General features: G+C 32.6%; 1 protein-coding gene across 4 annotated transcripts in view; it reads right to left on the bottom strand.

Moving 5' to 3' along the window:
* Positions 1 to 21,471, bottom strand: part of DGKB (diacylglycerol kinase beta) — a 642,123-nt gene that overhangs the window by 383,172 nt on the left and 237,480 nt on the right. For all 4 annotated transcript variants that reach the window (XM_019727049.2, XM_074340800.1, XM_074340803.1 and 1 more), the window contains 3 exons: positions 19,709 to 19,825; positions 10,341 to 10,414; positions 4,989 to 5,063 (listed from right to left, as the gene is read on the bottom strand). In XM_019727049.2, the coding sequence (XP_019582608.1) occupies positions 4,989 to 5,063; positions 10,341 to 10,414; positions 19,709 to 19,825 (266 nt within the window). The remainder of the gene's footprint in view (positions 1 to 4,988; positions 5,064 to 10,340; positions 10,415 to 19,708; positions 19,826 to 21,471) is intronic.

Consider the following 21,471-nt stretch of genomic DNA (forward strand, 5'->3'; position numbering starts at 1 on the left):
ATACTCAGTTGTCACCAAAGGAACCAATGAGTGAATTCTAACATGTTACTGTACCTCAACGGAATCGGCCAGCTACTGAGGGAAAGCCTAAATCCACAGGACCCTTTCTATAACAGAACTGCAGGGTTTGCCTTGCTGAACTAGACATTTATTCTAGCAATTAGATTTACTTTTCCTTCCCATTATACCTTTGTCAATGGTCATAGCAATTGACTTACTGGATGCCTTATATACTGTTACAGTGTCTCATATATTGCTGGCTCTTTTCAAGGACTTTCTTTCACAGGGAAGGAAGAAAAGCAGTGGGTTGATGCCCAAGGGACTTAAAGGCCTTCACATATATTTTTTTATCAGGGAAAAGCAGTTGGTTAATAGAACATTGACCGAGCCTATTGAAGACTCAGTCTCTGAATAAGCAGGAGCACTTAAATGGTGTAGCATGTGCACTGAACTATGTGATGCCGTTTACCCATGTCAGAAAGCATGCTTCTGGGGCCAAAAGGTAAAGCTTGGGTGATGAAATTTACAATTACACTTAAGACTTTCTGTGATGGCTAATTTTATGTGTCAACCTGGTTGGGCCAGGGAGTATCCAGACAGTTGATCAAACATTATTATGGGTATTTCAGTGAAGATATTTTTGGATGGGATTAACATTTAAGCTGATAGACTGTGTGTAACATATTGCTGAACCCCTCCATGCTTGTGTGTAAAGCAGGTTACCCTCCATAATGTAGGTGGACCTTATCTAATCAGTTGAAGATCTAAGTAGCACAAAAGGCTGTCGGTACTGCAGAAAGAACTGGGACATTGGCCCTTCTTGATTATACAATAGCTTGCCAGTCTTTAGATTAAAACTGGAACATTAACTCTAAAGATTTTGGACTTATCAGACTCCATTAATATGTGAGCCAAATCCTCATACTAAATATTTTCCTATTTACCCTATTGTTTCTGTTTCTCTGAAAATCACTTACTAATACACCCACTTTCAAATATTTGCTTCCCATCCCTATGGTTTTGAAAGCTATGGTTTACCTGTTTTAACACCAAAGCAAGGAATGCTGCCATATGAGACAATGATGTTTTCATTGAATTAGAAGCTAAAACTAACACCTGGATATTTTGAGACTCATCATACCACTAGACAAACAGGCCAATAGAAAAATATGATGTTAACTGGTATAATTGACTCTGATTCCCAAGAAGAATTAGGTTTGCTGCTATACAATGGGAATTTGGAGTACTGCCTAATGGGATCTCTGCTCCTACCATGGGTTTAGTCATTAAAGGCTAAGTTACATACAGTAACAAACGCACAATCTTACTGGCATAACTTGAAAGGCTTATTGGTCACTCATTCTATGAGGATCACGGGTAAGCAGGGGTCAGGAGGAGCTCTCTCTCTTCCTGTCTTCACTCTGATATGCAAGCTAACAAAAGAGCCAATTCTGGAATACTGCTGATTACTGTAGGAAAGGAAAAGAACGTGTGGAAACTCTACTTTCTTCCGCAGTTATTATGAGAGAAAGCCATATGGCTACTCAATACCTAAGGTTAAAAGAAATGAAATAAAATCAAGGGCCTGGGAGAAGGCCAGGAAATATTTGATAGATAACACTAGAACTGTCATGTGCCACCATGTCTATCAGTACTGGTAAGTGAGAGACTAACTCAGCCCTGTACAAACAAGACTACCAAAGTCTGAGGCCTAGCAGGTAAAAATACTTAGGTCACTCCGCTGAGTAAACATTTTTGATCAGTTGACATATCAGCAGGAAAATATTTTGTATTTTAGCTACAACTCTCAACCATTTGCAAAAGCAGGACTATAGACTTTACGTGTGTTTCATTCTTTATATTATTAAAAATATAATTTCATTAAACTCATATTTTACTTTATTTTATTTTGTCCTTATATTTCTGTATTTTAGACCAAATGAAGAGAGAGGAGAAGTAGTCATCTACAGACTTGAAGCTTGATATAGTAACTACATGAGAATTTAGGTTGTCTATATTTTAGGAGGGGAGTGTGTTTTCAGTTATATATTTAGTAGTAGCAATATGTTGACTGATATAATTATTTTTCAATTTGTGTGTTCAGAAAAGAAGGGATATTGGACAGCCCAATGGTTGGGCTGTAGGTAACACTTATTGTTTATTCCTACCAAGAATTCATCTTTTGTTCTTAGGTTATAGCATCATCATTTGTCTTTGAGGAAACAAACCACTTAGATATAGTCTTGACAGGACTCTCAGTCAAGACGCCCCCTCCCAAACTAGCCAAGGCTATGACATGAGAAATAAGATATACCAATGGATGTGCTTCTCCCTGGGCTTTGAATCCTGAGCAGAGAAATAAGAATACCAAAAGCAATCGAAAGAAATTATTTTCAGCAGTAACTACCATGGGACCATGTCCTCTATTCCAGCTACTCTGTTGCCTCAAATTGTCCTGATTCCTATCGTTTCTGTAACGGTTCTTCATTTGTCTATTAACTCTATGAACAACTTCCTAATGTTCCAGGAAACTTTATTTTGGATAAGTTGGAGTGTATTTCTGGTGTTTACAGAAAAGTAAATCTAATTACTTTTCATCACAGACATGCAAGTTCAAATGACAAGAATATATTTTTATCTGTTACTTTGGACAAAAATAGAAATTGCTAAAAGTAGCTAATTTCAGGGAGTTTGTGGAAAATAAGCATTATACACTGCTGTTGAGATTGGAACTCAGTACAGACTTTTTGTAAAGCACTTTGGCAAAACCTTACAAAATTAAAAATGAAAATATTTGCAACCAAGCAATTCTACCTATATCAATCTATTTAATGAAAATATTTGAATATGCTATTTTTTAAAAAAATACATAAATTGTTAATAGCATATTGGGTGATAATTTTAAAGCATAGGTATGCTAAATGTTTATTGATAATGGAATAGTTGACAAGCTATGGAATATTGTACAGCTCTTAAAAATAATGAAACTGACCAATATGCACTGAATTCTAAAAATATCCATCATATGCTTTTGAGTATAATGAAAGAACTATATGTAAAAAAATCTATTTATCTATACAACATATATGTGTGTGTCTGTATATGAGTGCATGATGCACATATGAATACATTATATATGTAAATGAATTACATACATACATTAGTTTTAAGTTTATAGAAAAGTTCTGGGAGGAAACACGCAAACAATTTGTAATAGAAATACTTGAGGAATGATATTGCTTGAAGTAGGGCCTTTACTTTACTTCTCAAATAATATTCATTGCAGTGTGTATTTTCACACACACACAAAATATATATATATATATAACTTTTTTTTACTATATTAAAGTATGGTAGATGATAATAGGATGCCTACAATTGAAAAAGTGAAAGGAAACATAGTAGTATATATTTAAAATAGAGTAGGGGAAAAAATGAAATGAGAAACAAGGCTAAACTCAATGTTATTGCAGCATTTAGATAGAACTGAAGTGGTCATGTTATTTGTAATTATTAATATTGCTATATTAGTACTGATAATAAATAACATTAATTGAGCACATATTATGTGATAAGTGCATTTTCACATGCTTCATAGGCATCAATCAACCAATTTAACTTCAGAACTGTCCTATAAGAAAGCTAATACTTTGTCGTTTTACGGAGAAGACCATGAAGACACGGAGAGGTTAAGTTATAAGGCTTCTAATTAGCACATTCAGTAGGCATTGCATTCAACTATGAAAAACAGGCAAATCCTAGATTTACTTCTTTGAGTCAAACTACAGAGATCTTGGAATAGCGAAACTTTTGAATGCACATTTTCTTAATCCTGCATACTAAACACTACTGCTTGGAAGTTCAGACTATTAAAGAACAAGAAAAAGAACCATTTTGCCTGAGTTTCTGTGTTAATATAAAGACTTTACTTTTGTTTGGCTTTATCTAGATAGGGACTCCCTGTGTGGCTGACATAGCCAATAATTTGATCATAATCCTTTAGATTCAGGAGTCTGAAGCTTGACAAAGGCATTGTTCTGAACTAAATTCCTGTGGTGAGCCTGCCTTTTACAGCAAGAAGGTTTCACAGACCACTGCTCAGTATTTGAAAACTGACACTGCACAGCAGGTAGCAGGGAGTGGAAGAAAGAGATGAATGTAATTGTGGGAGCCTGTGCTAATAATTGCATTGTATTTAAATTTATTTAACATAGACACATTGGTATATATTTTATTCTGAGCATTTAAAAGAGTACGGAGAAGTTCAATATTTAATTTCCAGTTTCTGAGAATAACCCAGGAGACTTATTTTAATCATACTGACTTATTATATTTTTTAACAGGAAGCATGTGTAAGTTTTATAGGCCTCTCTCCACTCATTGGCCTAATGTTTACTCTCACGGTGAAGGAGAGAAAACAGGTCAGTAGAAGAAGATGACATTGATTAGTTAACTAGGTCAAATTATTGATGACTGATTTATGACATCAAAAGTATATGGTTTCTGGTGAAAAATACTTTTATTTTACTGCATATTATCTATTAACAATAAAGTATCTTATAAGAGAGTGATATTCATTAGATTTTTTGTAGTAATTAAAAAATTATGTGATTTGAATCTTTTTTAACTAGCTTTTCCTTTATTCTGTAGATTTATATCCCATATTTAACAAATAAAGAGTAGTAGTTTTTCAGATAGTTTAGAAATTTAACCACCCAGCTAGTGTGCGTGCATTTATGTGTGTGATTATTATTAGTATTAGTATTACTATTACTTCACAATATTTAAAAGAGAGGAAAATGTACTTGAAACAGGTTTTTTGAAAAATAGCATTTGCATTGATTTATCTTATGTAGTTGATATTCAATGTGTTTTTCTTGCTGTTCTGGCTTCTGTACTCAAATAATATTATTTTTAGGCATGTCAGGCTGCTTAATTAAATAATAGTATTAAATAAGTTAGTGGTTATGATATTTCCTTGGACTTACCCTGGCATTGGTCCATTTCCAGCAAGACTGTAAACCTGACGAGGATTTAGTAGATATTGGAATTTTCTGTAAATCCTATCAAATGAAAACATTAAAGAAAAAAACAGAAATTTAGTAATACCCCAAATTTTAAAATAAATAGCACCCCTTAATGTTATAATTATATATATATATATGGTTATAACTACATACATTTAATAAATTTTGCGTTAATAATATTAGAAGTATAAAAGCTCAATAGGAACTGCAGTTTCTTTTTAAAACAAAGCCTTAGTGGTAATTATAAAGGCAATAGAGCTTATAAATTAGAAATAATGATATTTGCATTTTAAATATGCATATGCATTTAGAACATTAGCCTTCTTTTAAAATCTTTTAACAAATTAGATTTCAAATAAATATTTTTAAAATATCGCTATAAAATTACTAAAATGTCTTCTCTTAATAGATCTGTTTGAAATTTATAGGTTATTGAACCAGCCTAACACAGATGAAAACTATCTATCCCACAAATAAATGTAGAATATGCACTTTGTATGCATGTGTACATATGTAAGAAAAGACTGTGACTTCATTTGCCTATTTATTTCACATAAACAATCATCATGATCAGCTGGCTTATAAAATGGCTAAACTGTTTCAACTGTACATATTAAATAATTCATTTTTTTCTGAAAGAAATCAATCTTTGTACAACAAATGCAACAGAAACGTTTCTAAGTACACATATAGCCCACATCATTAGAAGTCTTAGACAAGAAAAAATAAAAGCTAAGGAATATATTTATATTTTTAAATTCATTTTTACATTCATGTACAAATATGACTACATATTTTACAAACACATCCTACTATGTTTACTGATAGAAACTCTACAAATTAATTATGTAATATCTGCTTATACTCCCCTCACGCCCAAATCTGCAATAACCCTCACATTCTAGATCTTGATTAATTGAATCACCTGGTTACTCAAGAAAGATCTTAACACGTTGTGTATGGCGGGGTTTAAATCCCTCATAACCCTCTGTTCCGGCAGGTTTTTAAAAGAAACTACTTTAAAATGCACTCTTCTCTTTAAAGCGTAAATGCTTCTATGTCATTTATTATTTTTCTATGGAATTTTTTAGGATTTACTCACCTATGATGTTAGTAATCCCTCCTGGTGTGATACTGCAGAAAGCAGCTTCCTTTGTTATTAACGAAACACAAATAATTCAATAAAATGTGCAAAGTAAAAAGAATCAACAGTAAAAACGAGAATTCTCGTTATCTGTCCTTAACGCATGGCTCAGAAAAAAAAGAAGATTCTCGTGATCCGTACGCAACGTGTTAAGAGTCATTCTAGTACCTCGTTTTTCTCAACACATGACCTGATTGTGGATAATCCTGTACCTTCTACTGAATAATCTCTATCAAACCTGGCTACGCCATCTTACTGCCTTCATTTAGGCCAGGGGTGTACAAACTGCGGCCCGTGGGCCAACTGCGGCCCATGATCCATTGTTAATTGGCCTGTAGCAAATTCCAAAAATATATTTAGTTTACTTAAATAAACCAGGTGAGGCAATACATACTTCACCTTGAGTGAGTGGCCCGGCTTTGTGTATTTTACCACATATGGCCCTTGGTGAAAAACGTTGAAAAGAATTTGGACACCCCTGATTTAGGCTTTCAAGTTTTCTCACCAGTTCCATAAAAATCTTGCCTATCTAGCACTCTTTCTACACTGCTATTTAAGTACAGCCATTCTAATATAAAATATTTTACTATATTTAGAATCGTTTGCGTCTCAATGTTTCCCCTGCCCCTTAAAATTTAACCTTAGTGAATATCTCCCATTTCCCCCACAAACACAACACCCTTTCGCAAATCTGTCTTTCTTCTTTCCCTGGGCTAACATTGACTTATATCAGAACCAACTCAAAGCTACTTCCTTGACAAAGACTTCTCAGTCTTAACAAACAGTCATTTCTTCCTCTGAATTTCTGTAGCACCTTTATTTAAGACATATCCAGTTTAGCATTTATCACGTGGTATTGCAATATATCTGTCATGCAAGGCATCAGGCGGGGTCTCAGCTCCTGCTCCCCACATAAGAATGCAGGACATGGTGAGGCCAAAAAGGAACACCCACGGAGCCATAGATAGGAGAGTCATACATACCACTATATTCTCACTGGCAGCTGAGTTGGAGACACAGGCAGCAAGAGCCACTGCCTGCCATCCACTACTCTGCAATCCGCAACCCGCACTCCATGCTAACTGCAATCCATGCTTGCCAGCCACCATCTTCTTGCTACACCCTTTTCTGTTAGCGTAGCCACAACAGTTATATTAGTGACCAATGGCTCACTGGTTACAGCTGACGGCCAACTAGCCACAGCTGATGGCCATCCAATCACAGTTGATGGCCATTTACTACCTGAGCCAGCCCCTTTCCACATGAGGCCGAGAGACTGGAAACTGCACTCCTGGCTCTGTCCTCACAATATCTGTTTATGTGCCTGCTTCTGTGCATGACTGTGTTATATGTCTTTTATCCCCAGTACCAAGTAGAGTTTGCATTACACTCAGGCACTGGTATCTAAAAGACCATGTGTGGTCCACTTTCACACATGTTGACTGATACGGGAAACATTGTATGAGTATGTGATTCTGTGACCTTCTGCTAGCTATCTAACATATCAAAGTCAAAAAAGCCAAAGTATTTTGAAAGGAAAACTCTGAATGGAATCCGATTGTTTGCGAAAATTTATGTTTGCATTTGTAATAGATCTTTCTGAAAACATATTTACATTTCCTGTGACTTTGAACGGTCCCTGTTAGTATATAAAGGACAAGAAATAAGTGAGTGTGCATATGGAAAGACTCGAATATCCTACCACTCCTCTATTATGTTTAGTTTAATTATGACTTCATGTATCTATATTTTGTTGTATTTTTCCCTTAATTTAAAGAAAATTATTTTTATGTACTGGGAAAAGGAAAAGGCATACATTCAAAGGAAGGGTATTCTATATGATTAATGTTATCTTAATTTGAGGAAATGGTTTATCCTTTGAAATATATTCTTTATTTTTTTCTGTTGAGATTTCATTTCTGTGTAATTCCAAATATGAATTTAAGTCTTACCTAATTCTTTAAGAATTTACTGTTTTTCAGGATATCAATAATATATACAGCAGACAGACTGTTAGTGCTGGAGGAAATAATTTAGTGTTATTATTTAATTATTTATATCTCTGTAAGTAAGGCAACTATTCTCTTTGTAAAAAAACATTATAAATATTTTAATTATTAAGCCACTATTTATTGAACATAGTTTATATCATGATAGCAGAGTTAAAATATAAGTTACATTTTGCAAAACAATACCTTTAAGCAGAAATAATATTTTCTTGATTAGAAAATGAAGAATGTATTTCATTTTATTGAAATACAGCTGGAAAATTAAATGGCAAGAAATTACAAAAGTTTTATTCATGGAAACATTTCAACTTCACTATTTGATAAGTCACAAATGTAATTTTTGATTTATTATTACACTGTTAGTGCTTTTATCTGATTGCTAGTTTATTGGTTAAAATTAGTAAAAACCTCTAGAAATTATTAAGTATCATCACATTTTTATCCTTTTTAGAAGAGTATAAGAAATACTTAATTTGTTTATCTTCAGATTTTTTCTTAAATATTATGAATGAATTATTAATTAATTACAAAAATGAACAATTTGTGATCTCGGCCAGAATATTGAGATACCTGATAATGCAGCTCCTTGTTATTCAGATTAAATGTATTATGTTCCTCAGGAATTATACCATCATGTTCTCCAAAATGCACATGCAGACAATCATTCTAATATGTTTTGCCTAGAAGTTGAGTATAAATTCTGTTCCTTAATACTTGATTAGATTTACCTGAAGTCATGTTATAGACAATTTAGAGAAACAAATTGTCTTAATCTGTATTTTTTAACTTTCCCTAAATTTTTGGAAAGTGAAATGAGAAAGATTCACTGCCAAAGAATTTTGGGAAAGTTTAAAAATAATAAAGGCCATATATGACAAACCCTCAGCTAATATCATACTTAATGCTGAAAAACTGAAAGCTTTTTCATTTCTAAGATCAGGAACAAGACAAGGAAGTCCACTCTCACCACTGTTATTCAGAATAATATTGGAAGTCCTAGCCAGAGCAATCAGGCAAAAGAAAGAAATAAAAGGCATCCAAATTAGGAATGAAGAAGTCAAATTGTTATTTTTTGCAAATAATATGACTATAAAGAAAATCCTAAAGACTCCACCGAAAAACTATTAGAAACAATAAACAAATACAGTAAAGTTTCAGGATACAAAATCAATGTACAAAAATCCATTGGTTCCTATATACCAAATATGAAATTTCAGAAAAAGAAATAATAATAATAATAAAAGATTCCTTTTGCAATTGCAACAAAAAGAGTAAAATATCTAGGAATAAACTTAACAAAAAACATGAAGGACATACAAACTGAAAATTACAAGACATTATTAAAAGAAATCAAAGAAGACACAAGACACATGGTCATGGATTAGAAGACTCAACATAGTTGAAATGGCCATATTACCCAAAGCAATATGCAGATTTAATATAATCCCCATCAAAATCGCAATGGCATTTTTAAAAGAAATAAAACAAAAAAATCAATAGATTTTTATGGAATCACAAACACCCCAAATAGCCAAACCAATCCTGAGAAAAAAAGAACAAGTCTGGAGGCATCACACTCCCTGACTTCAAATTATACTACAAAGCAACAATAATCAAAACAGCATGTTAGTAGCAGAAAAGCAGACACCCAGACTAATGGAACAGAATTAAGAACCAAGATATAAACCCACATATAGATGGGCAAATAATTTTTGACAAAGGAGCCAAAAACATACAATGAAGAAAAGAAAGCCTCTTCAATAAATGGTGCTGAGAAAATTGGAAGGACATGTGCAAAAGAATGAAACTACACTGTGAGAGAACCAATTTTCATTCAACAGTATTTGTGGAGCCACACTGTATGCAAAGCTCTTTGATAGGACTAGGATAGAAAGGCAGGATGGACAGAATCCAGATACCTGAGCTATGATAATAAGAATATTTATAAAAGTCTATTATTATTTTAAAATTTCAACTGGGAAAAAAAGAAGAGATCATATCAATATGTTACATATAGATACTAGAATCATTTATTTCATATTAAAATCAGTAGACCATGAGAAATAATTTTTCCAAATATTTTTTACACCATGATTTCAGTTAATATATATGTATATATGTAGCATAGAAAATAAAAAAAAATGACTCAAAAAAACATACCTTTCTCCTTGCTTTCCTCCACTTTTGGGGTTGACAAAAACTAAAAGCGGATGAGTACCAGGAACAGGAGTGATCTAGAAGAAAAGTTGAATATGTAACCAAATTATTTATCACAATGTATATGAAGAGGACTCCTTAGTTATTTCTAAGTCATGAAGTATCGATCAGTAAATTCAAGAATATGGCTCTTTTGTTCTGAAATGTGTATAGATAGATAAATAGATCTATTTAGCAACTCAGTTGTATGTGTATGTGTGTGTGTATATATATCTATATCTAGATATATATCTATATCTAGAGATATATATATATATGTGTATATCTATACATATATATGTGTGTATATATATATATATATGTATACACATATACATATACATATACATACATATATATAGATTCACTCCACAAAGAGAGGAAAGATCTAGCTGGATATAGGGCAGAGAGGAAGACTGCTGAGAATGGAATAAATTTGAACAGCTATGAGATGAAAACAAAGGGTATCATCTATGGGGCAGTGAGTAAACCAGCCAGAATAAAGCAGCATATAGTGGGGAAAAAATATTAGAAGAAAAGAATCAAATTATAGAGAGCCCTACTTACATAGAGGACCCCGACTTAAGAGCTCTGTGACATGGGTAGAATGCATCTTTCCAACCACTTGTGAATAAGATGACTTAAGGCCCATTTCTGCCTAAAAGTCTCTTTCCACAGAATGTCTTCCCAGTGCTTTATTTTTCTTCTTCAAGAGTAGAGGGCCAGTTAATTAAATCTATTTGCAAAATGGGAGTCCATTAAATTGACTGTGTCCTTACTATATGTTATGCACTGGTTTCATCACTACTCATTTCTTGGTTGAACAAGAAAAAAAAGGGCCTGCCCTAGTAGAGCTTATATTCTAGCGGAGAAACAGGCAATAAACAAATATACAGACAAACATTAATTAGTAGTAAAACATTTCAGGAAGAGAAGTAAGGCAGGTAAGGAGATAGCACTTTGTTGGTGGGGGTGGAGTTCTTTTTGATAGGTTGGTAAGGAAGAACTCTTGTAGTCTACATGACTTCAATGTTAAGAAAATAAGGAAGAAAATGAGGACATGATAAAAAACTCTTTATAAAAGTATTCTGATTCAATATACCTCTATACAACTCTCATCTAAACAGTATGACAAAACAATATTTAGTAACAAAAATATGCAAGTAATGGAGTGTTCTAAATATTAAGGTGAAAAATTTTAGATCAATTTACTTTCTCAAAATATTCAATGTGTCCTTTATTGCTATATTTCTTTCCTAGAAAGTACCCTTAAATATTTAATATGATAATTAAAAACAACCATGTTACCATATCATGTCCTCATTTTCTTCCTTTTTAAACAAGGTAAGATAAATTATTTTACCAACACATTTCCTGTCAATTCTTAAATGAAATGACAACTTTCTAATGACTATAGGCAAGGGGCCAATGCTAAATTCTTCGCATTAGCTATATGAGAAGTTTCTGTACAATAGTCTTTATTTTTCTACCCTTATCCAACTTGTTCTCGTTTTAGAATTTTGCATCTCTGCCTCTGATTTACTTTCCTTTGAAAAGAGGATACAGGTTGTTTCTGATTTGTCTCTAATTCAGTTGGGAGATGGAACGAATGAGATGGATCTGTGGTAAATTTTCAGTTGTTCTCCCTGAACCAAATGTGCTCAATCAATTAATGTACAGAAGTGTCTACTAGGTTAAGTCATTGTGCCCCTGACTTGCCACATATGCCCTTCTCCCCCGCCCCTCACCCCCACCCCTTGGAAGCTAAAATGAAGACAACCCAAACACACCTTTATGTGAATAACAGTATTGAATTTCCTGTATTTCTCATCCTATTAAAAAATCAGATCAACTCTTAAAGTTTCCACATGTAGAAAAGCAATGGTAACAGATGTGGATTTCAGTTGATTTTTGCACTTAATTTGAATTATCACTCGTTAGTTTTGTTTTTGAGCAAATCACTAAATCTGAACCCAAATACACATTAGGATGATCCTCCCCAAATAAAACATTCAGCTTATCATAATATGAGATTACATTAAATTCACACTGGGTTCAATATTTAGAATTCATTTGTAAACATCTTTTGGAATGCCTTTCAGAAATATTTATTTATTGAAATATTTAAAGGCATCATTATTATTTATCAAATAAAGATCAATGCTATAATACATAACAGTTGTGTTCTAAGCTGCACATTACTGTAAACAAATAAATATCCCACTAGAAAATTACAGTCTGTAGAGGATTTCAAAATACAAAAATCCTGATCTCATTCTTACAGGTAGTTAAATGGATAAATGGGTCAAGTAGATTAGAAAAAAATAGAAGATAATTTAGATAAAGAAAGAATTTAGAAGAATGATGATACTCTACAAGAGATAAAAATCAAACACCCAAAATGGAAGTACAGGAATAATAAAACAAATTTAACAATCTTTTCCACATATCCCCTTATCAAAAATTAGGCTTGAAAGACAAGACTATAAAAAATAAACCATTAAAAATTTTAGATATCTATTTGTAAGTTATAAGACTCTGTGGAATAGTGCCCCTTTGACAACGATGTAAACAGATTAAAAACCTGACCTAACATAACCTATATTTAAGGGGTGAAATGTTAGATTAAACATAAGCATCACAAAGACTCTTGTGTTAAGGGCTCAATTAATGGTGTTATACTAGATATGTCAAGATTCCAGGCAAATCTGGGAACTTTTGAATGTGCATTCAAAAAGCTTTAAAAATCTGCTAAACTTTATTATTATAAAAAGAAGTCTAATCTAGTAAATTTGGGTGTTAGAAGACAGAAAATGCGGAGTTCATACTTTGGAAAGCCGAAGACCTATAGTACTGCATAGCCATTTTCAAGTCTGAAAAGTTAAAGATAAACAACTACTGTGTTCATTAATAGTCCTGAAAAAAAAAAAAGCAGCATCTCAGTGTCAGAGTATCTGCTATTGTCACTTAATTCTCATATTATTCTCCATCCTTAATGTAAAAACCTTGACCAAGGGGCAATTTTGTAAGATTGTCCCCTATATTCACACCTGTGTATTGGAAGCTGTTGCTACTGCTTGCATGTATGTGTGTGTGTGTACACATATATTTCTTTTAAAGAGCTTTAAAAAATTATAACTTTTGGTGCCTTGTCATGTAAGAACACAAATAAATATCGCAAGTAGAAACAAATGTGTTTCTTTTTTTTTCTGATGTGACATACATTGAAAATTGCTATGAACTGAATTGTGTCTCCATAAATTCACATGTTGAAGCCCTACCCACACCTTGTGATAGTAATTGGAAATTGGCATTTGGGAGGCAATTGAGGCTAGATGAGATCATGAGGGTGAGAGTTTCATGATGGAGTGAATATCATTATAAGAAGAGATCTCTCTTTCTCTTTCTCCACAAACAAACACAAGGACATGTGGGTACACAGAGAGATGGCTGCCACCTACAAGCCAAGAGAAGAGGTCTCAGAATATAATCTATCTTGCTAGCACTTTGACCTTAAACTTTCCAGCCTCTAGAACTGGGAGAAATAAATGTCTGTTGTTTGAGCCACCCAGTCTATGATATTGTGTTGTAGTAGCCCAAGCTGACTAATATAGATGTATCCTACGGAAACTCAAGAATGCTCCTTAAAAAGGAAGAATGTACCAATCTTTGATCATAAGGTGACCTTGAAGATGCCACAGATGGTTGATGGAAAAGGTAGTATCATGCCTGATGAAAACATGGAGCTTATTAACTGAGATCCCACTTATGGACTATATTTATGAAAGAAAAATTTATTGCTCTCTTATCTGAACCACTGTTGTGTTTTATTTATTTCTTATTTCTGTTTTTTTTTCCCTGTTAAACTCTGCAGAACCTAATTGTAATTGATGTGAAACACAAGATCCATAGAGAAAAAGATTTGGATACAGTTGAAACTAGGCATAGACACTTTATTCTTCATCAAACTTGTTAATAGTTCCAGCTCGTGACTGAAAAACAACAGAAAAGTGATATCAAAATCTATGAATGTCCTCTATATTTCATTTCATTTTATATTGTTATTCTCATTATTGAATATGGGCATAATCATTTTCAGTCAATCCTTTTGTGACCTAAGTAGTCTAAAATAAGGGGGAAAAGTAGGTATTATTAGATATGATATTTCTATTAGTTAATTCAATATATTTGATTCCAGATCCTATTTTACAGAGTTCTAAATTGTGTAAGAACTTAAAAACAAAATTCAAAGTTCAGTCCAAGGGAAGTAATTTATATTATAATGTAAATCATATATACTTAAAGGAATTTAAGTAGGTTAAAGGAATACAAGCAAATTTCTTGGTTTCTGAAACTCAGTGTATCTGATTTTAACAAATAAAGTTATATGGAACTACCTTACAACATATTTTGTTGTTTTACAGTAATATTTTAATTTTTATGTTTGAAATACTTCCAAATTTAGAAACATTGCAAACACTGTACAAACTCTTTCCTGAACAACTTCGGAGTAAGTTGCCATAATTATACCTCATCATTTCCATTTACTTTAAGATTACCTACACACAAGAATATTCTCTTTCATAAATACAACACAACTGTCCAAGTCAGATGTTAACATGATTCTGGACTAGCTTCTTTTGCTATAAAAGCCATTATTGAGACAACTGGTGAAACTGGAATGGAATCTGAAGATTGGATATCACTAATGTATCAATTATATGTAAGTTCACTAATTCGAACTGTATCTAATGTAGTCTTCAACATGACACATTTTGAATTTTTACATCTATATAACAATTCTGAAATAAGATGTACAACTCATTTGTTTTGAAAACTGTTTTATTGTCATCCTAAAATATTGTATTTGTTTTGTTAAAAATTTGGTGGGATGGAAGAAAGAAGACCAACACATGAATATAAATAACTCTGTTAGCCTAAAACTATTTGTTCTTAGAGGTAAATACATATACAGCACTTGAAAGAATTATAAGTGGAACAGTATGTAAAACATATGAAGGACAAGTTGTTCTGTTTAAAGCTTAAAAAACAAACAAACAAACAAACAAACAAACAAACAAAAACCCTGAACCTGTTCTCAGCCTCACATCACCCCAGCATTGTGCTTGAGGCATCTCTACATAACTCTGGGCTTCTCAAAAACTGTTTTAAGTAACATTAAGATAGGGTAACAATATATAACCCGGAAAATATTAATAAAGGGAGAAAATTTTTAAGCAAGATTTTATAGCATGTGTAGTACTTGAAATCTTAAAGAATGGTTATAAACTTGGTGTTAAGGGCATTCCAGAAAAAGATGTTCATTCAAGGTTCTCCTCTACAGAGAATAGAGCTAGACCTATGTAATCTTATTTACTCATATAAAGGGACAATTTCATACATTAAATATTAAAGAACATGACTTTACAGACAGACAGATATGGATCCCAGTTCAACTACAGCTTTCTATATATACTCTTCCCCTTAGTAATTTCATTTTATATGATGGTTTTAAGTTCCATCGATATGCCTTTTACTTTGAAATCCTTATTTGTCCTCCTGCCTAAATTCTAGATCCACAAATCTGTCTTCCTACTTGGCATTTCCATTTGGATGTCTCACAGCATCATAAATTTGTCTCCAAACCTTATTCACCTAGACCTTTCTCCATGTCAGTCAATGACCACTCCACCATTTCAGCTACATGTGCCACCCATCTTTGAGATGTACCTGACTCTTCATTTCTAATCTGGCAATCTTAAAATTACAGAGAACTCCAACTCTCTGCCCTGGCAGTTATCTTACACAGCTCCATTTTCCCCCCATATCTTTTATAATTTAGCCATTATTTGTATGGAAACTTGGACTCATTTTAAAGGTTGTAATATTCAAAGTATAAAGTAATAATTCTGGACTTACAGAGGGAGTTGAAATGACAATGAACAGATGATTATGAAAGAATCAACAGGCTTGAGGATCCCAAAGTAGGGAAAGGACACACACACACACGCACACACACACACACACACACACACACGCACACGCACGCATCAAATAAAGGGAATTAATTTGATACACACACACTATATAGTTGGGTATACCGCATGTGTGATGTATGGTTTTCAGTCTTGGTGATTACAAGAATGAGACACTGCAAATAAGAAAGATAGCAGGGATAAGGAGAAGCAGAGAGGTGGTTTAGTTTTAGGTATTTCATTATAAAGGTCTTCCTTTTTTCCTTATGTTAAGAACATTACAAACTGGACTTTTCAGTGTTCAAGTGATCCTTTTATTTGGAAAATTTTCTCAAAGAATAATTAGGGACAAGGTACCTTTAGTTTACTACAGTTTAAACAATTCTTCTGTTGTTCTACTTATTTATTCACGTGTGGACAGTCATCTTGTTACATCTCCTGTATGTTAAGATATCGTAGTTTCAATTACATTTGATCATATGTATTAAGTGTAAACCTATGGTGTGAGCGATGACAGAGACAGAGTGCCGAACCACCTCTATTTGAAGTCCCCTAGGATTCGGGTTAATTAATGAGACTCATCCTAAGGTTATACATGATCTATTACTTCCTCTAATTAGAAATAATAATCCTGATCATTATGCTGGTTAGCTGGAAAGAAGTAAGATGAATGTGCTTAACTATGATTAATAGTCTTCTTTAAGCAGTGTAGATCTCTTCTGTCACTGAGGTATATGCAAACTGGGCTGCAACTCAATGCTTTTTTATGATATATATTTTTTAAAACTTCACAAAAAATTAACTTTCTGGTAGATCATTTTACCTTTCCTGACAAAGAACCACCATTTTATTATTTTAAAATTAATTACCACAACAAAAATTACTTACATTTCCACTTTACAAGAAATAGCTATCCAAGAATTTAATCTTTTACCTTTTAAAATATTTTCCCCAAAATACTTTCAATATCTATGTGTATCATATATTACTCCATTCTGCTGAAGTGAAAGAGACCATTTCACATGATTATATACTAATTTTTTTTTAAATTAAAATATATGATGATGATCATTTATCAATATTTATCCATTGCTGTTTTTTAAGAGCTGATGTCTATACTTTGCTTACTGACAACTTTATCTGACATTTTGTATGCGAAAGAAAGCATGGAACATCGTTATCTGGTTAGAGAGATGAATCACATCCACATAAAAAGTTAATTACCTATTGTTTTCAATGTGACTAATTTAGTTGGGATAAGATTAAATATTTCCGATTCTTTTTGATAAAAAAAGAAAATGCAACTTATATTGATGTAAGTTTAAAGTTTGTAAAACAGTCTGCATGCACATGTAATTTTAATTTTGGTTTTATTTGGTTTAATTTGGGTAAAGTCAGGTATAATTATCCAAATCTTAGGAAACTGAGACCAGAGAAGTTATAATTCTGATGCATGCATAATTTTTATTTCAAACTCTGCAACAATATAAAAGTACATGGGAAAATAAGGTGGTCAGAAATTTAGCATTTATAGACTATAAATGCTAAATTATTGTATAAAATGTATTAGCCAAGGAGAAGGGATATATTAGAAGTAAAACACATAAATCCAAGCCAGATGATGCTCATTCAAACCTGGATTTACCAATGACTAACTAACTGCAAGGCCCTGAGAATAATTTTCCTTTTGAACATCAATAGGGTCATTTTGAAAGTAGTGAAGAATGATAATATCTATAATACACTTATTGAGAAAACTAAGAATTAATATTTATCTCATAGGTTTACAGAGAAATCATTTAATATGCATAAAATATTACCATATTGCCTAGCATCTACGGTTTAACAAATGATGAAGTTTTCCTTTCATGTTGAGAAGTGCCTAGTCAAGTATGAAATGTACTTGAATTTTAAAATTAGGTTTCCCTTTCATTATTTTTATTTCAGGAACACAGAGTGACTAAAGATTTAAAGTAATCAATATTTGCAATTGACATATTAAATTTAATTTTTTTTCACTAAAAATGTTATGGGATCACTCAATTACATTTTTTGCTATCAAAATTGTGAATAGATTTCATATTTGGGACTTTAACTAAGATTGCTAAACACACAGATATGACTTCAAAAAGTAAAGATTCTGATTTCCTCTTTTGATAATTCACTTCTATATGGTCTACCTAATGTAATAATTTTATCATTCAGAATTTTCTCTTTTTATATTTGAGTTTAATAATTCATAGTAGATTTTCTATTCACAATGCATGTTATTACATCAAAACAAAGTAATCTAGTTATCAATGTTTAAGCAAGTATTAAATGTTCCACGAGATGTTCTATACAATGAAGAAGCTAGCATTTAGGCAACTACACTGTGCTCTATACTGTGCTTTCAAATTAAAGAATATAAAAGACATAATCTATAGTATCACAGATAAAATAATAAATGAAAAAGAAGACATAAAATCATGTATATTGAATGAATGTGACATTATATAACTTTATGTGGTAAATGGTAAATTTTCCTGGAGAATATGAAACTTGTAGCATATTCTTAAGGAAAGGAATTGGAAACTGGAAGAGAGAAACATATAGGTAGGAAAATTTAAACAAAAATAAAAAAGAAATTCATAATTTCATAGAGTATTGCTTCAATGATTGTTTTCATGATGGAGTGAGAAACAGAGGCAAATAAAATACATTCACTCTATAGGACATTTTAAAATGCAGATGGAAAGAAATCTTGTTTTCAATGTCAGAGACACTAGGGGTAATTCACAGCTTTATAAAGTACTGAAAACATGATTGTGAGCTACCTATTTTTACTTAAACGAGAAATACAAGTATATACACAGTTTCAATTTTGACTTAAAAACTTAGGAAGGCATAAAGAAGTTATAATAGATTCCTTAGTTTTATTATTTATTTACAAACAAAAGTTTCCATGCAAATAGAATTAATTTTATTCTTTCCTAAAGAAATGTTTTGCCACCAAAATGACTCTTTAAATTATATACAATAATATATTTGGAGAAAATATACTTGTAAACAAATAATATGTATGTTTATAGTAAATGTGTGTAGTTAGTAATAATTTGCAAAAACATCAGCTTGAGAGAAGATCTCTTAAATTTAAGTTCAAATGGACATAACATTATAAATGATGAATCTAATCAGAATGTCACTCTGTCAATCAACTTTTAAGTGACATCCTGATAAATTAATAAAGATTTTTCTGAAGTCATTTACTGAGCTAATCTGCACATTAAATAAGTGGACTGATATCTTGACATATGCCTGTCTACGAGCACAGAAGTAATATGGAAGCTACGACAATTTGGATTTTAAAAATCATACCTGCAGGCCTTGTCCATCCACAGTAACAGAGTTGGCTCTTTGCATTTTGTTCTTGTCAGCCACTTTGTTTGGCTGTTGGGAACCACCTTTTTCCTTTTTCACTGTTGCTTGTCTTTCCTATAAGGGGGGGCAGGGGAAAAAAACCTTTTACAAATGTTGAATTGTTTTTAAAAGGGGAAACGTATAAGAGTTTCATGGCTACAAATTTGGGACCAATTCCTAGTGAATAATATGAAAGCTACTGCTTTCAACTGATTCAATATATATATGATAGATGCATGGTCAATGTATCAGTTAAAGAAAGGATATAAAAGGAAACCAAATTGTATAATCCCTACATGCCCAACTGTGACTCTATCAAAAGTTATTAAGGTATACTACGCTGATTTTTTAAATAAATAATGGTAAAGACAATATAGGATTTTAAATTTAAATATTTGATACTAAACACTAAAAGCAATGTTTATCAATACATGCAATATTGAAAATGAATACATGGTGAACTTTTAAGCTACTATTTATATTAAGAATTACCTAAACCTTAAAACTCACATTGCATCCCAGCTAATTCCTTTGTTCACCATAATGGACAAAAGTGTTGTAGTTGTCTGCTCCCTGTTTCTACATCCTCCCCTCCACTCTCTCTTCTTTCTATCCAGTAAACATTTATTATCATTCATTCATCAAACCAGATTTTGTTAAAGCATCAGTGGCCTTCTCATTGGAACACCTGTTGGTCAGTCTTCATATTGTCAAGTTTTAAGCAACAATGAACAGAATTGGCACCTCTTCCCTCTTGAGAACTTGCCTCGCTGGGCTTGCAGACACTTCTTTCTCTTCTTTCTCTTAGAGTTCTTCTGACTTCACTAACTCCCTCATAGTCTCCTGTGTTGGTTCCTCCTCCAGCTTTATAGTTCTTAACACGTAACCTCTTCCTGGGACTTCTCATCTCATGTTCACCGCTTATACTTGCTCCCTAGGTCACTTCATTTAATCCAAGGCTTTCCATTTCAATTTGATGATGAAGACTTTCAAATTTATATTTCCTGTTCAGGTTTCTCCCTTGAGCCTTAGCTCCTGTACACAAATGCCCTTGCTATCTGTCCACATGAGTGTCTAAAATGTGGATATCAATCCTTAAAGGATCTAAAATTTATTTCTTTTCCTGCCTACCACACTTGAAAATAAATCCCAAACTAAACAATTACCACCTCCATCATTACATGGCTTAAGCCATCATTATGTTATTATAGTTGCCCGAATTATAACTATCACTATACAAATCAATCTCATTCCATCTTTGTCTCCCTGCAGTCAAGTCTTTATGCAACAGCCACACTCATCCCTTTCACTCCACTCCAATGACACCCACCTCCTGGTTGTTCCTTGATCACAACAATCATGCTCCTAATTCAGGATCGTTGCAATCACTGCAGTTTACTAGAAAGCTCTTCCTCTGTATATTTGTTGGGCTTGCTCTTCACTTACTTCAGGTTTCTGGTCAAATGTCAGACAGGCTTCTCTATTCTCTTTAGCCTCCTTTTGAATGTGCGTAATATATTACAACATGAAATGTTTACAATTTAGTTTGTTTAATGCTGGTCTTCCTCCACTTTAATCAAAGCTCCATAACAGAACGGTCTCGGTTTGCTTAATTGTTCTATCAGATCCCAGATCAGTGACTGATAAAAGTCAGGATAAATGAATGGAAAAATATATGAATCTTAACATTAAAAAAACAAACAAACAAAAAATTAAAGTGC

Source organism: Rhinolophus sinicus, linkage group LG09, assembly GCF_036562045.2.
Source record: "Rhinolophus sinicus isolate RSC01 linkage group LG09, ASM3656204v1, whole genome shotgun sequence".
In the NCBI taxonomy this organism is placed as follows: Eukaryota; Metazoa; Chordata; class Mammalia; order Chiroptera; family Rhinolophidae; genus Rhinolophus; species Rhinolophus sinicus.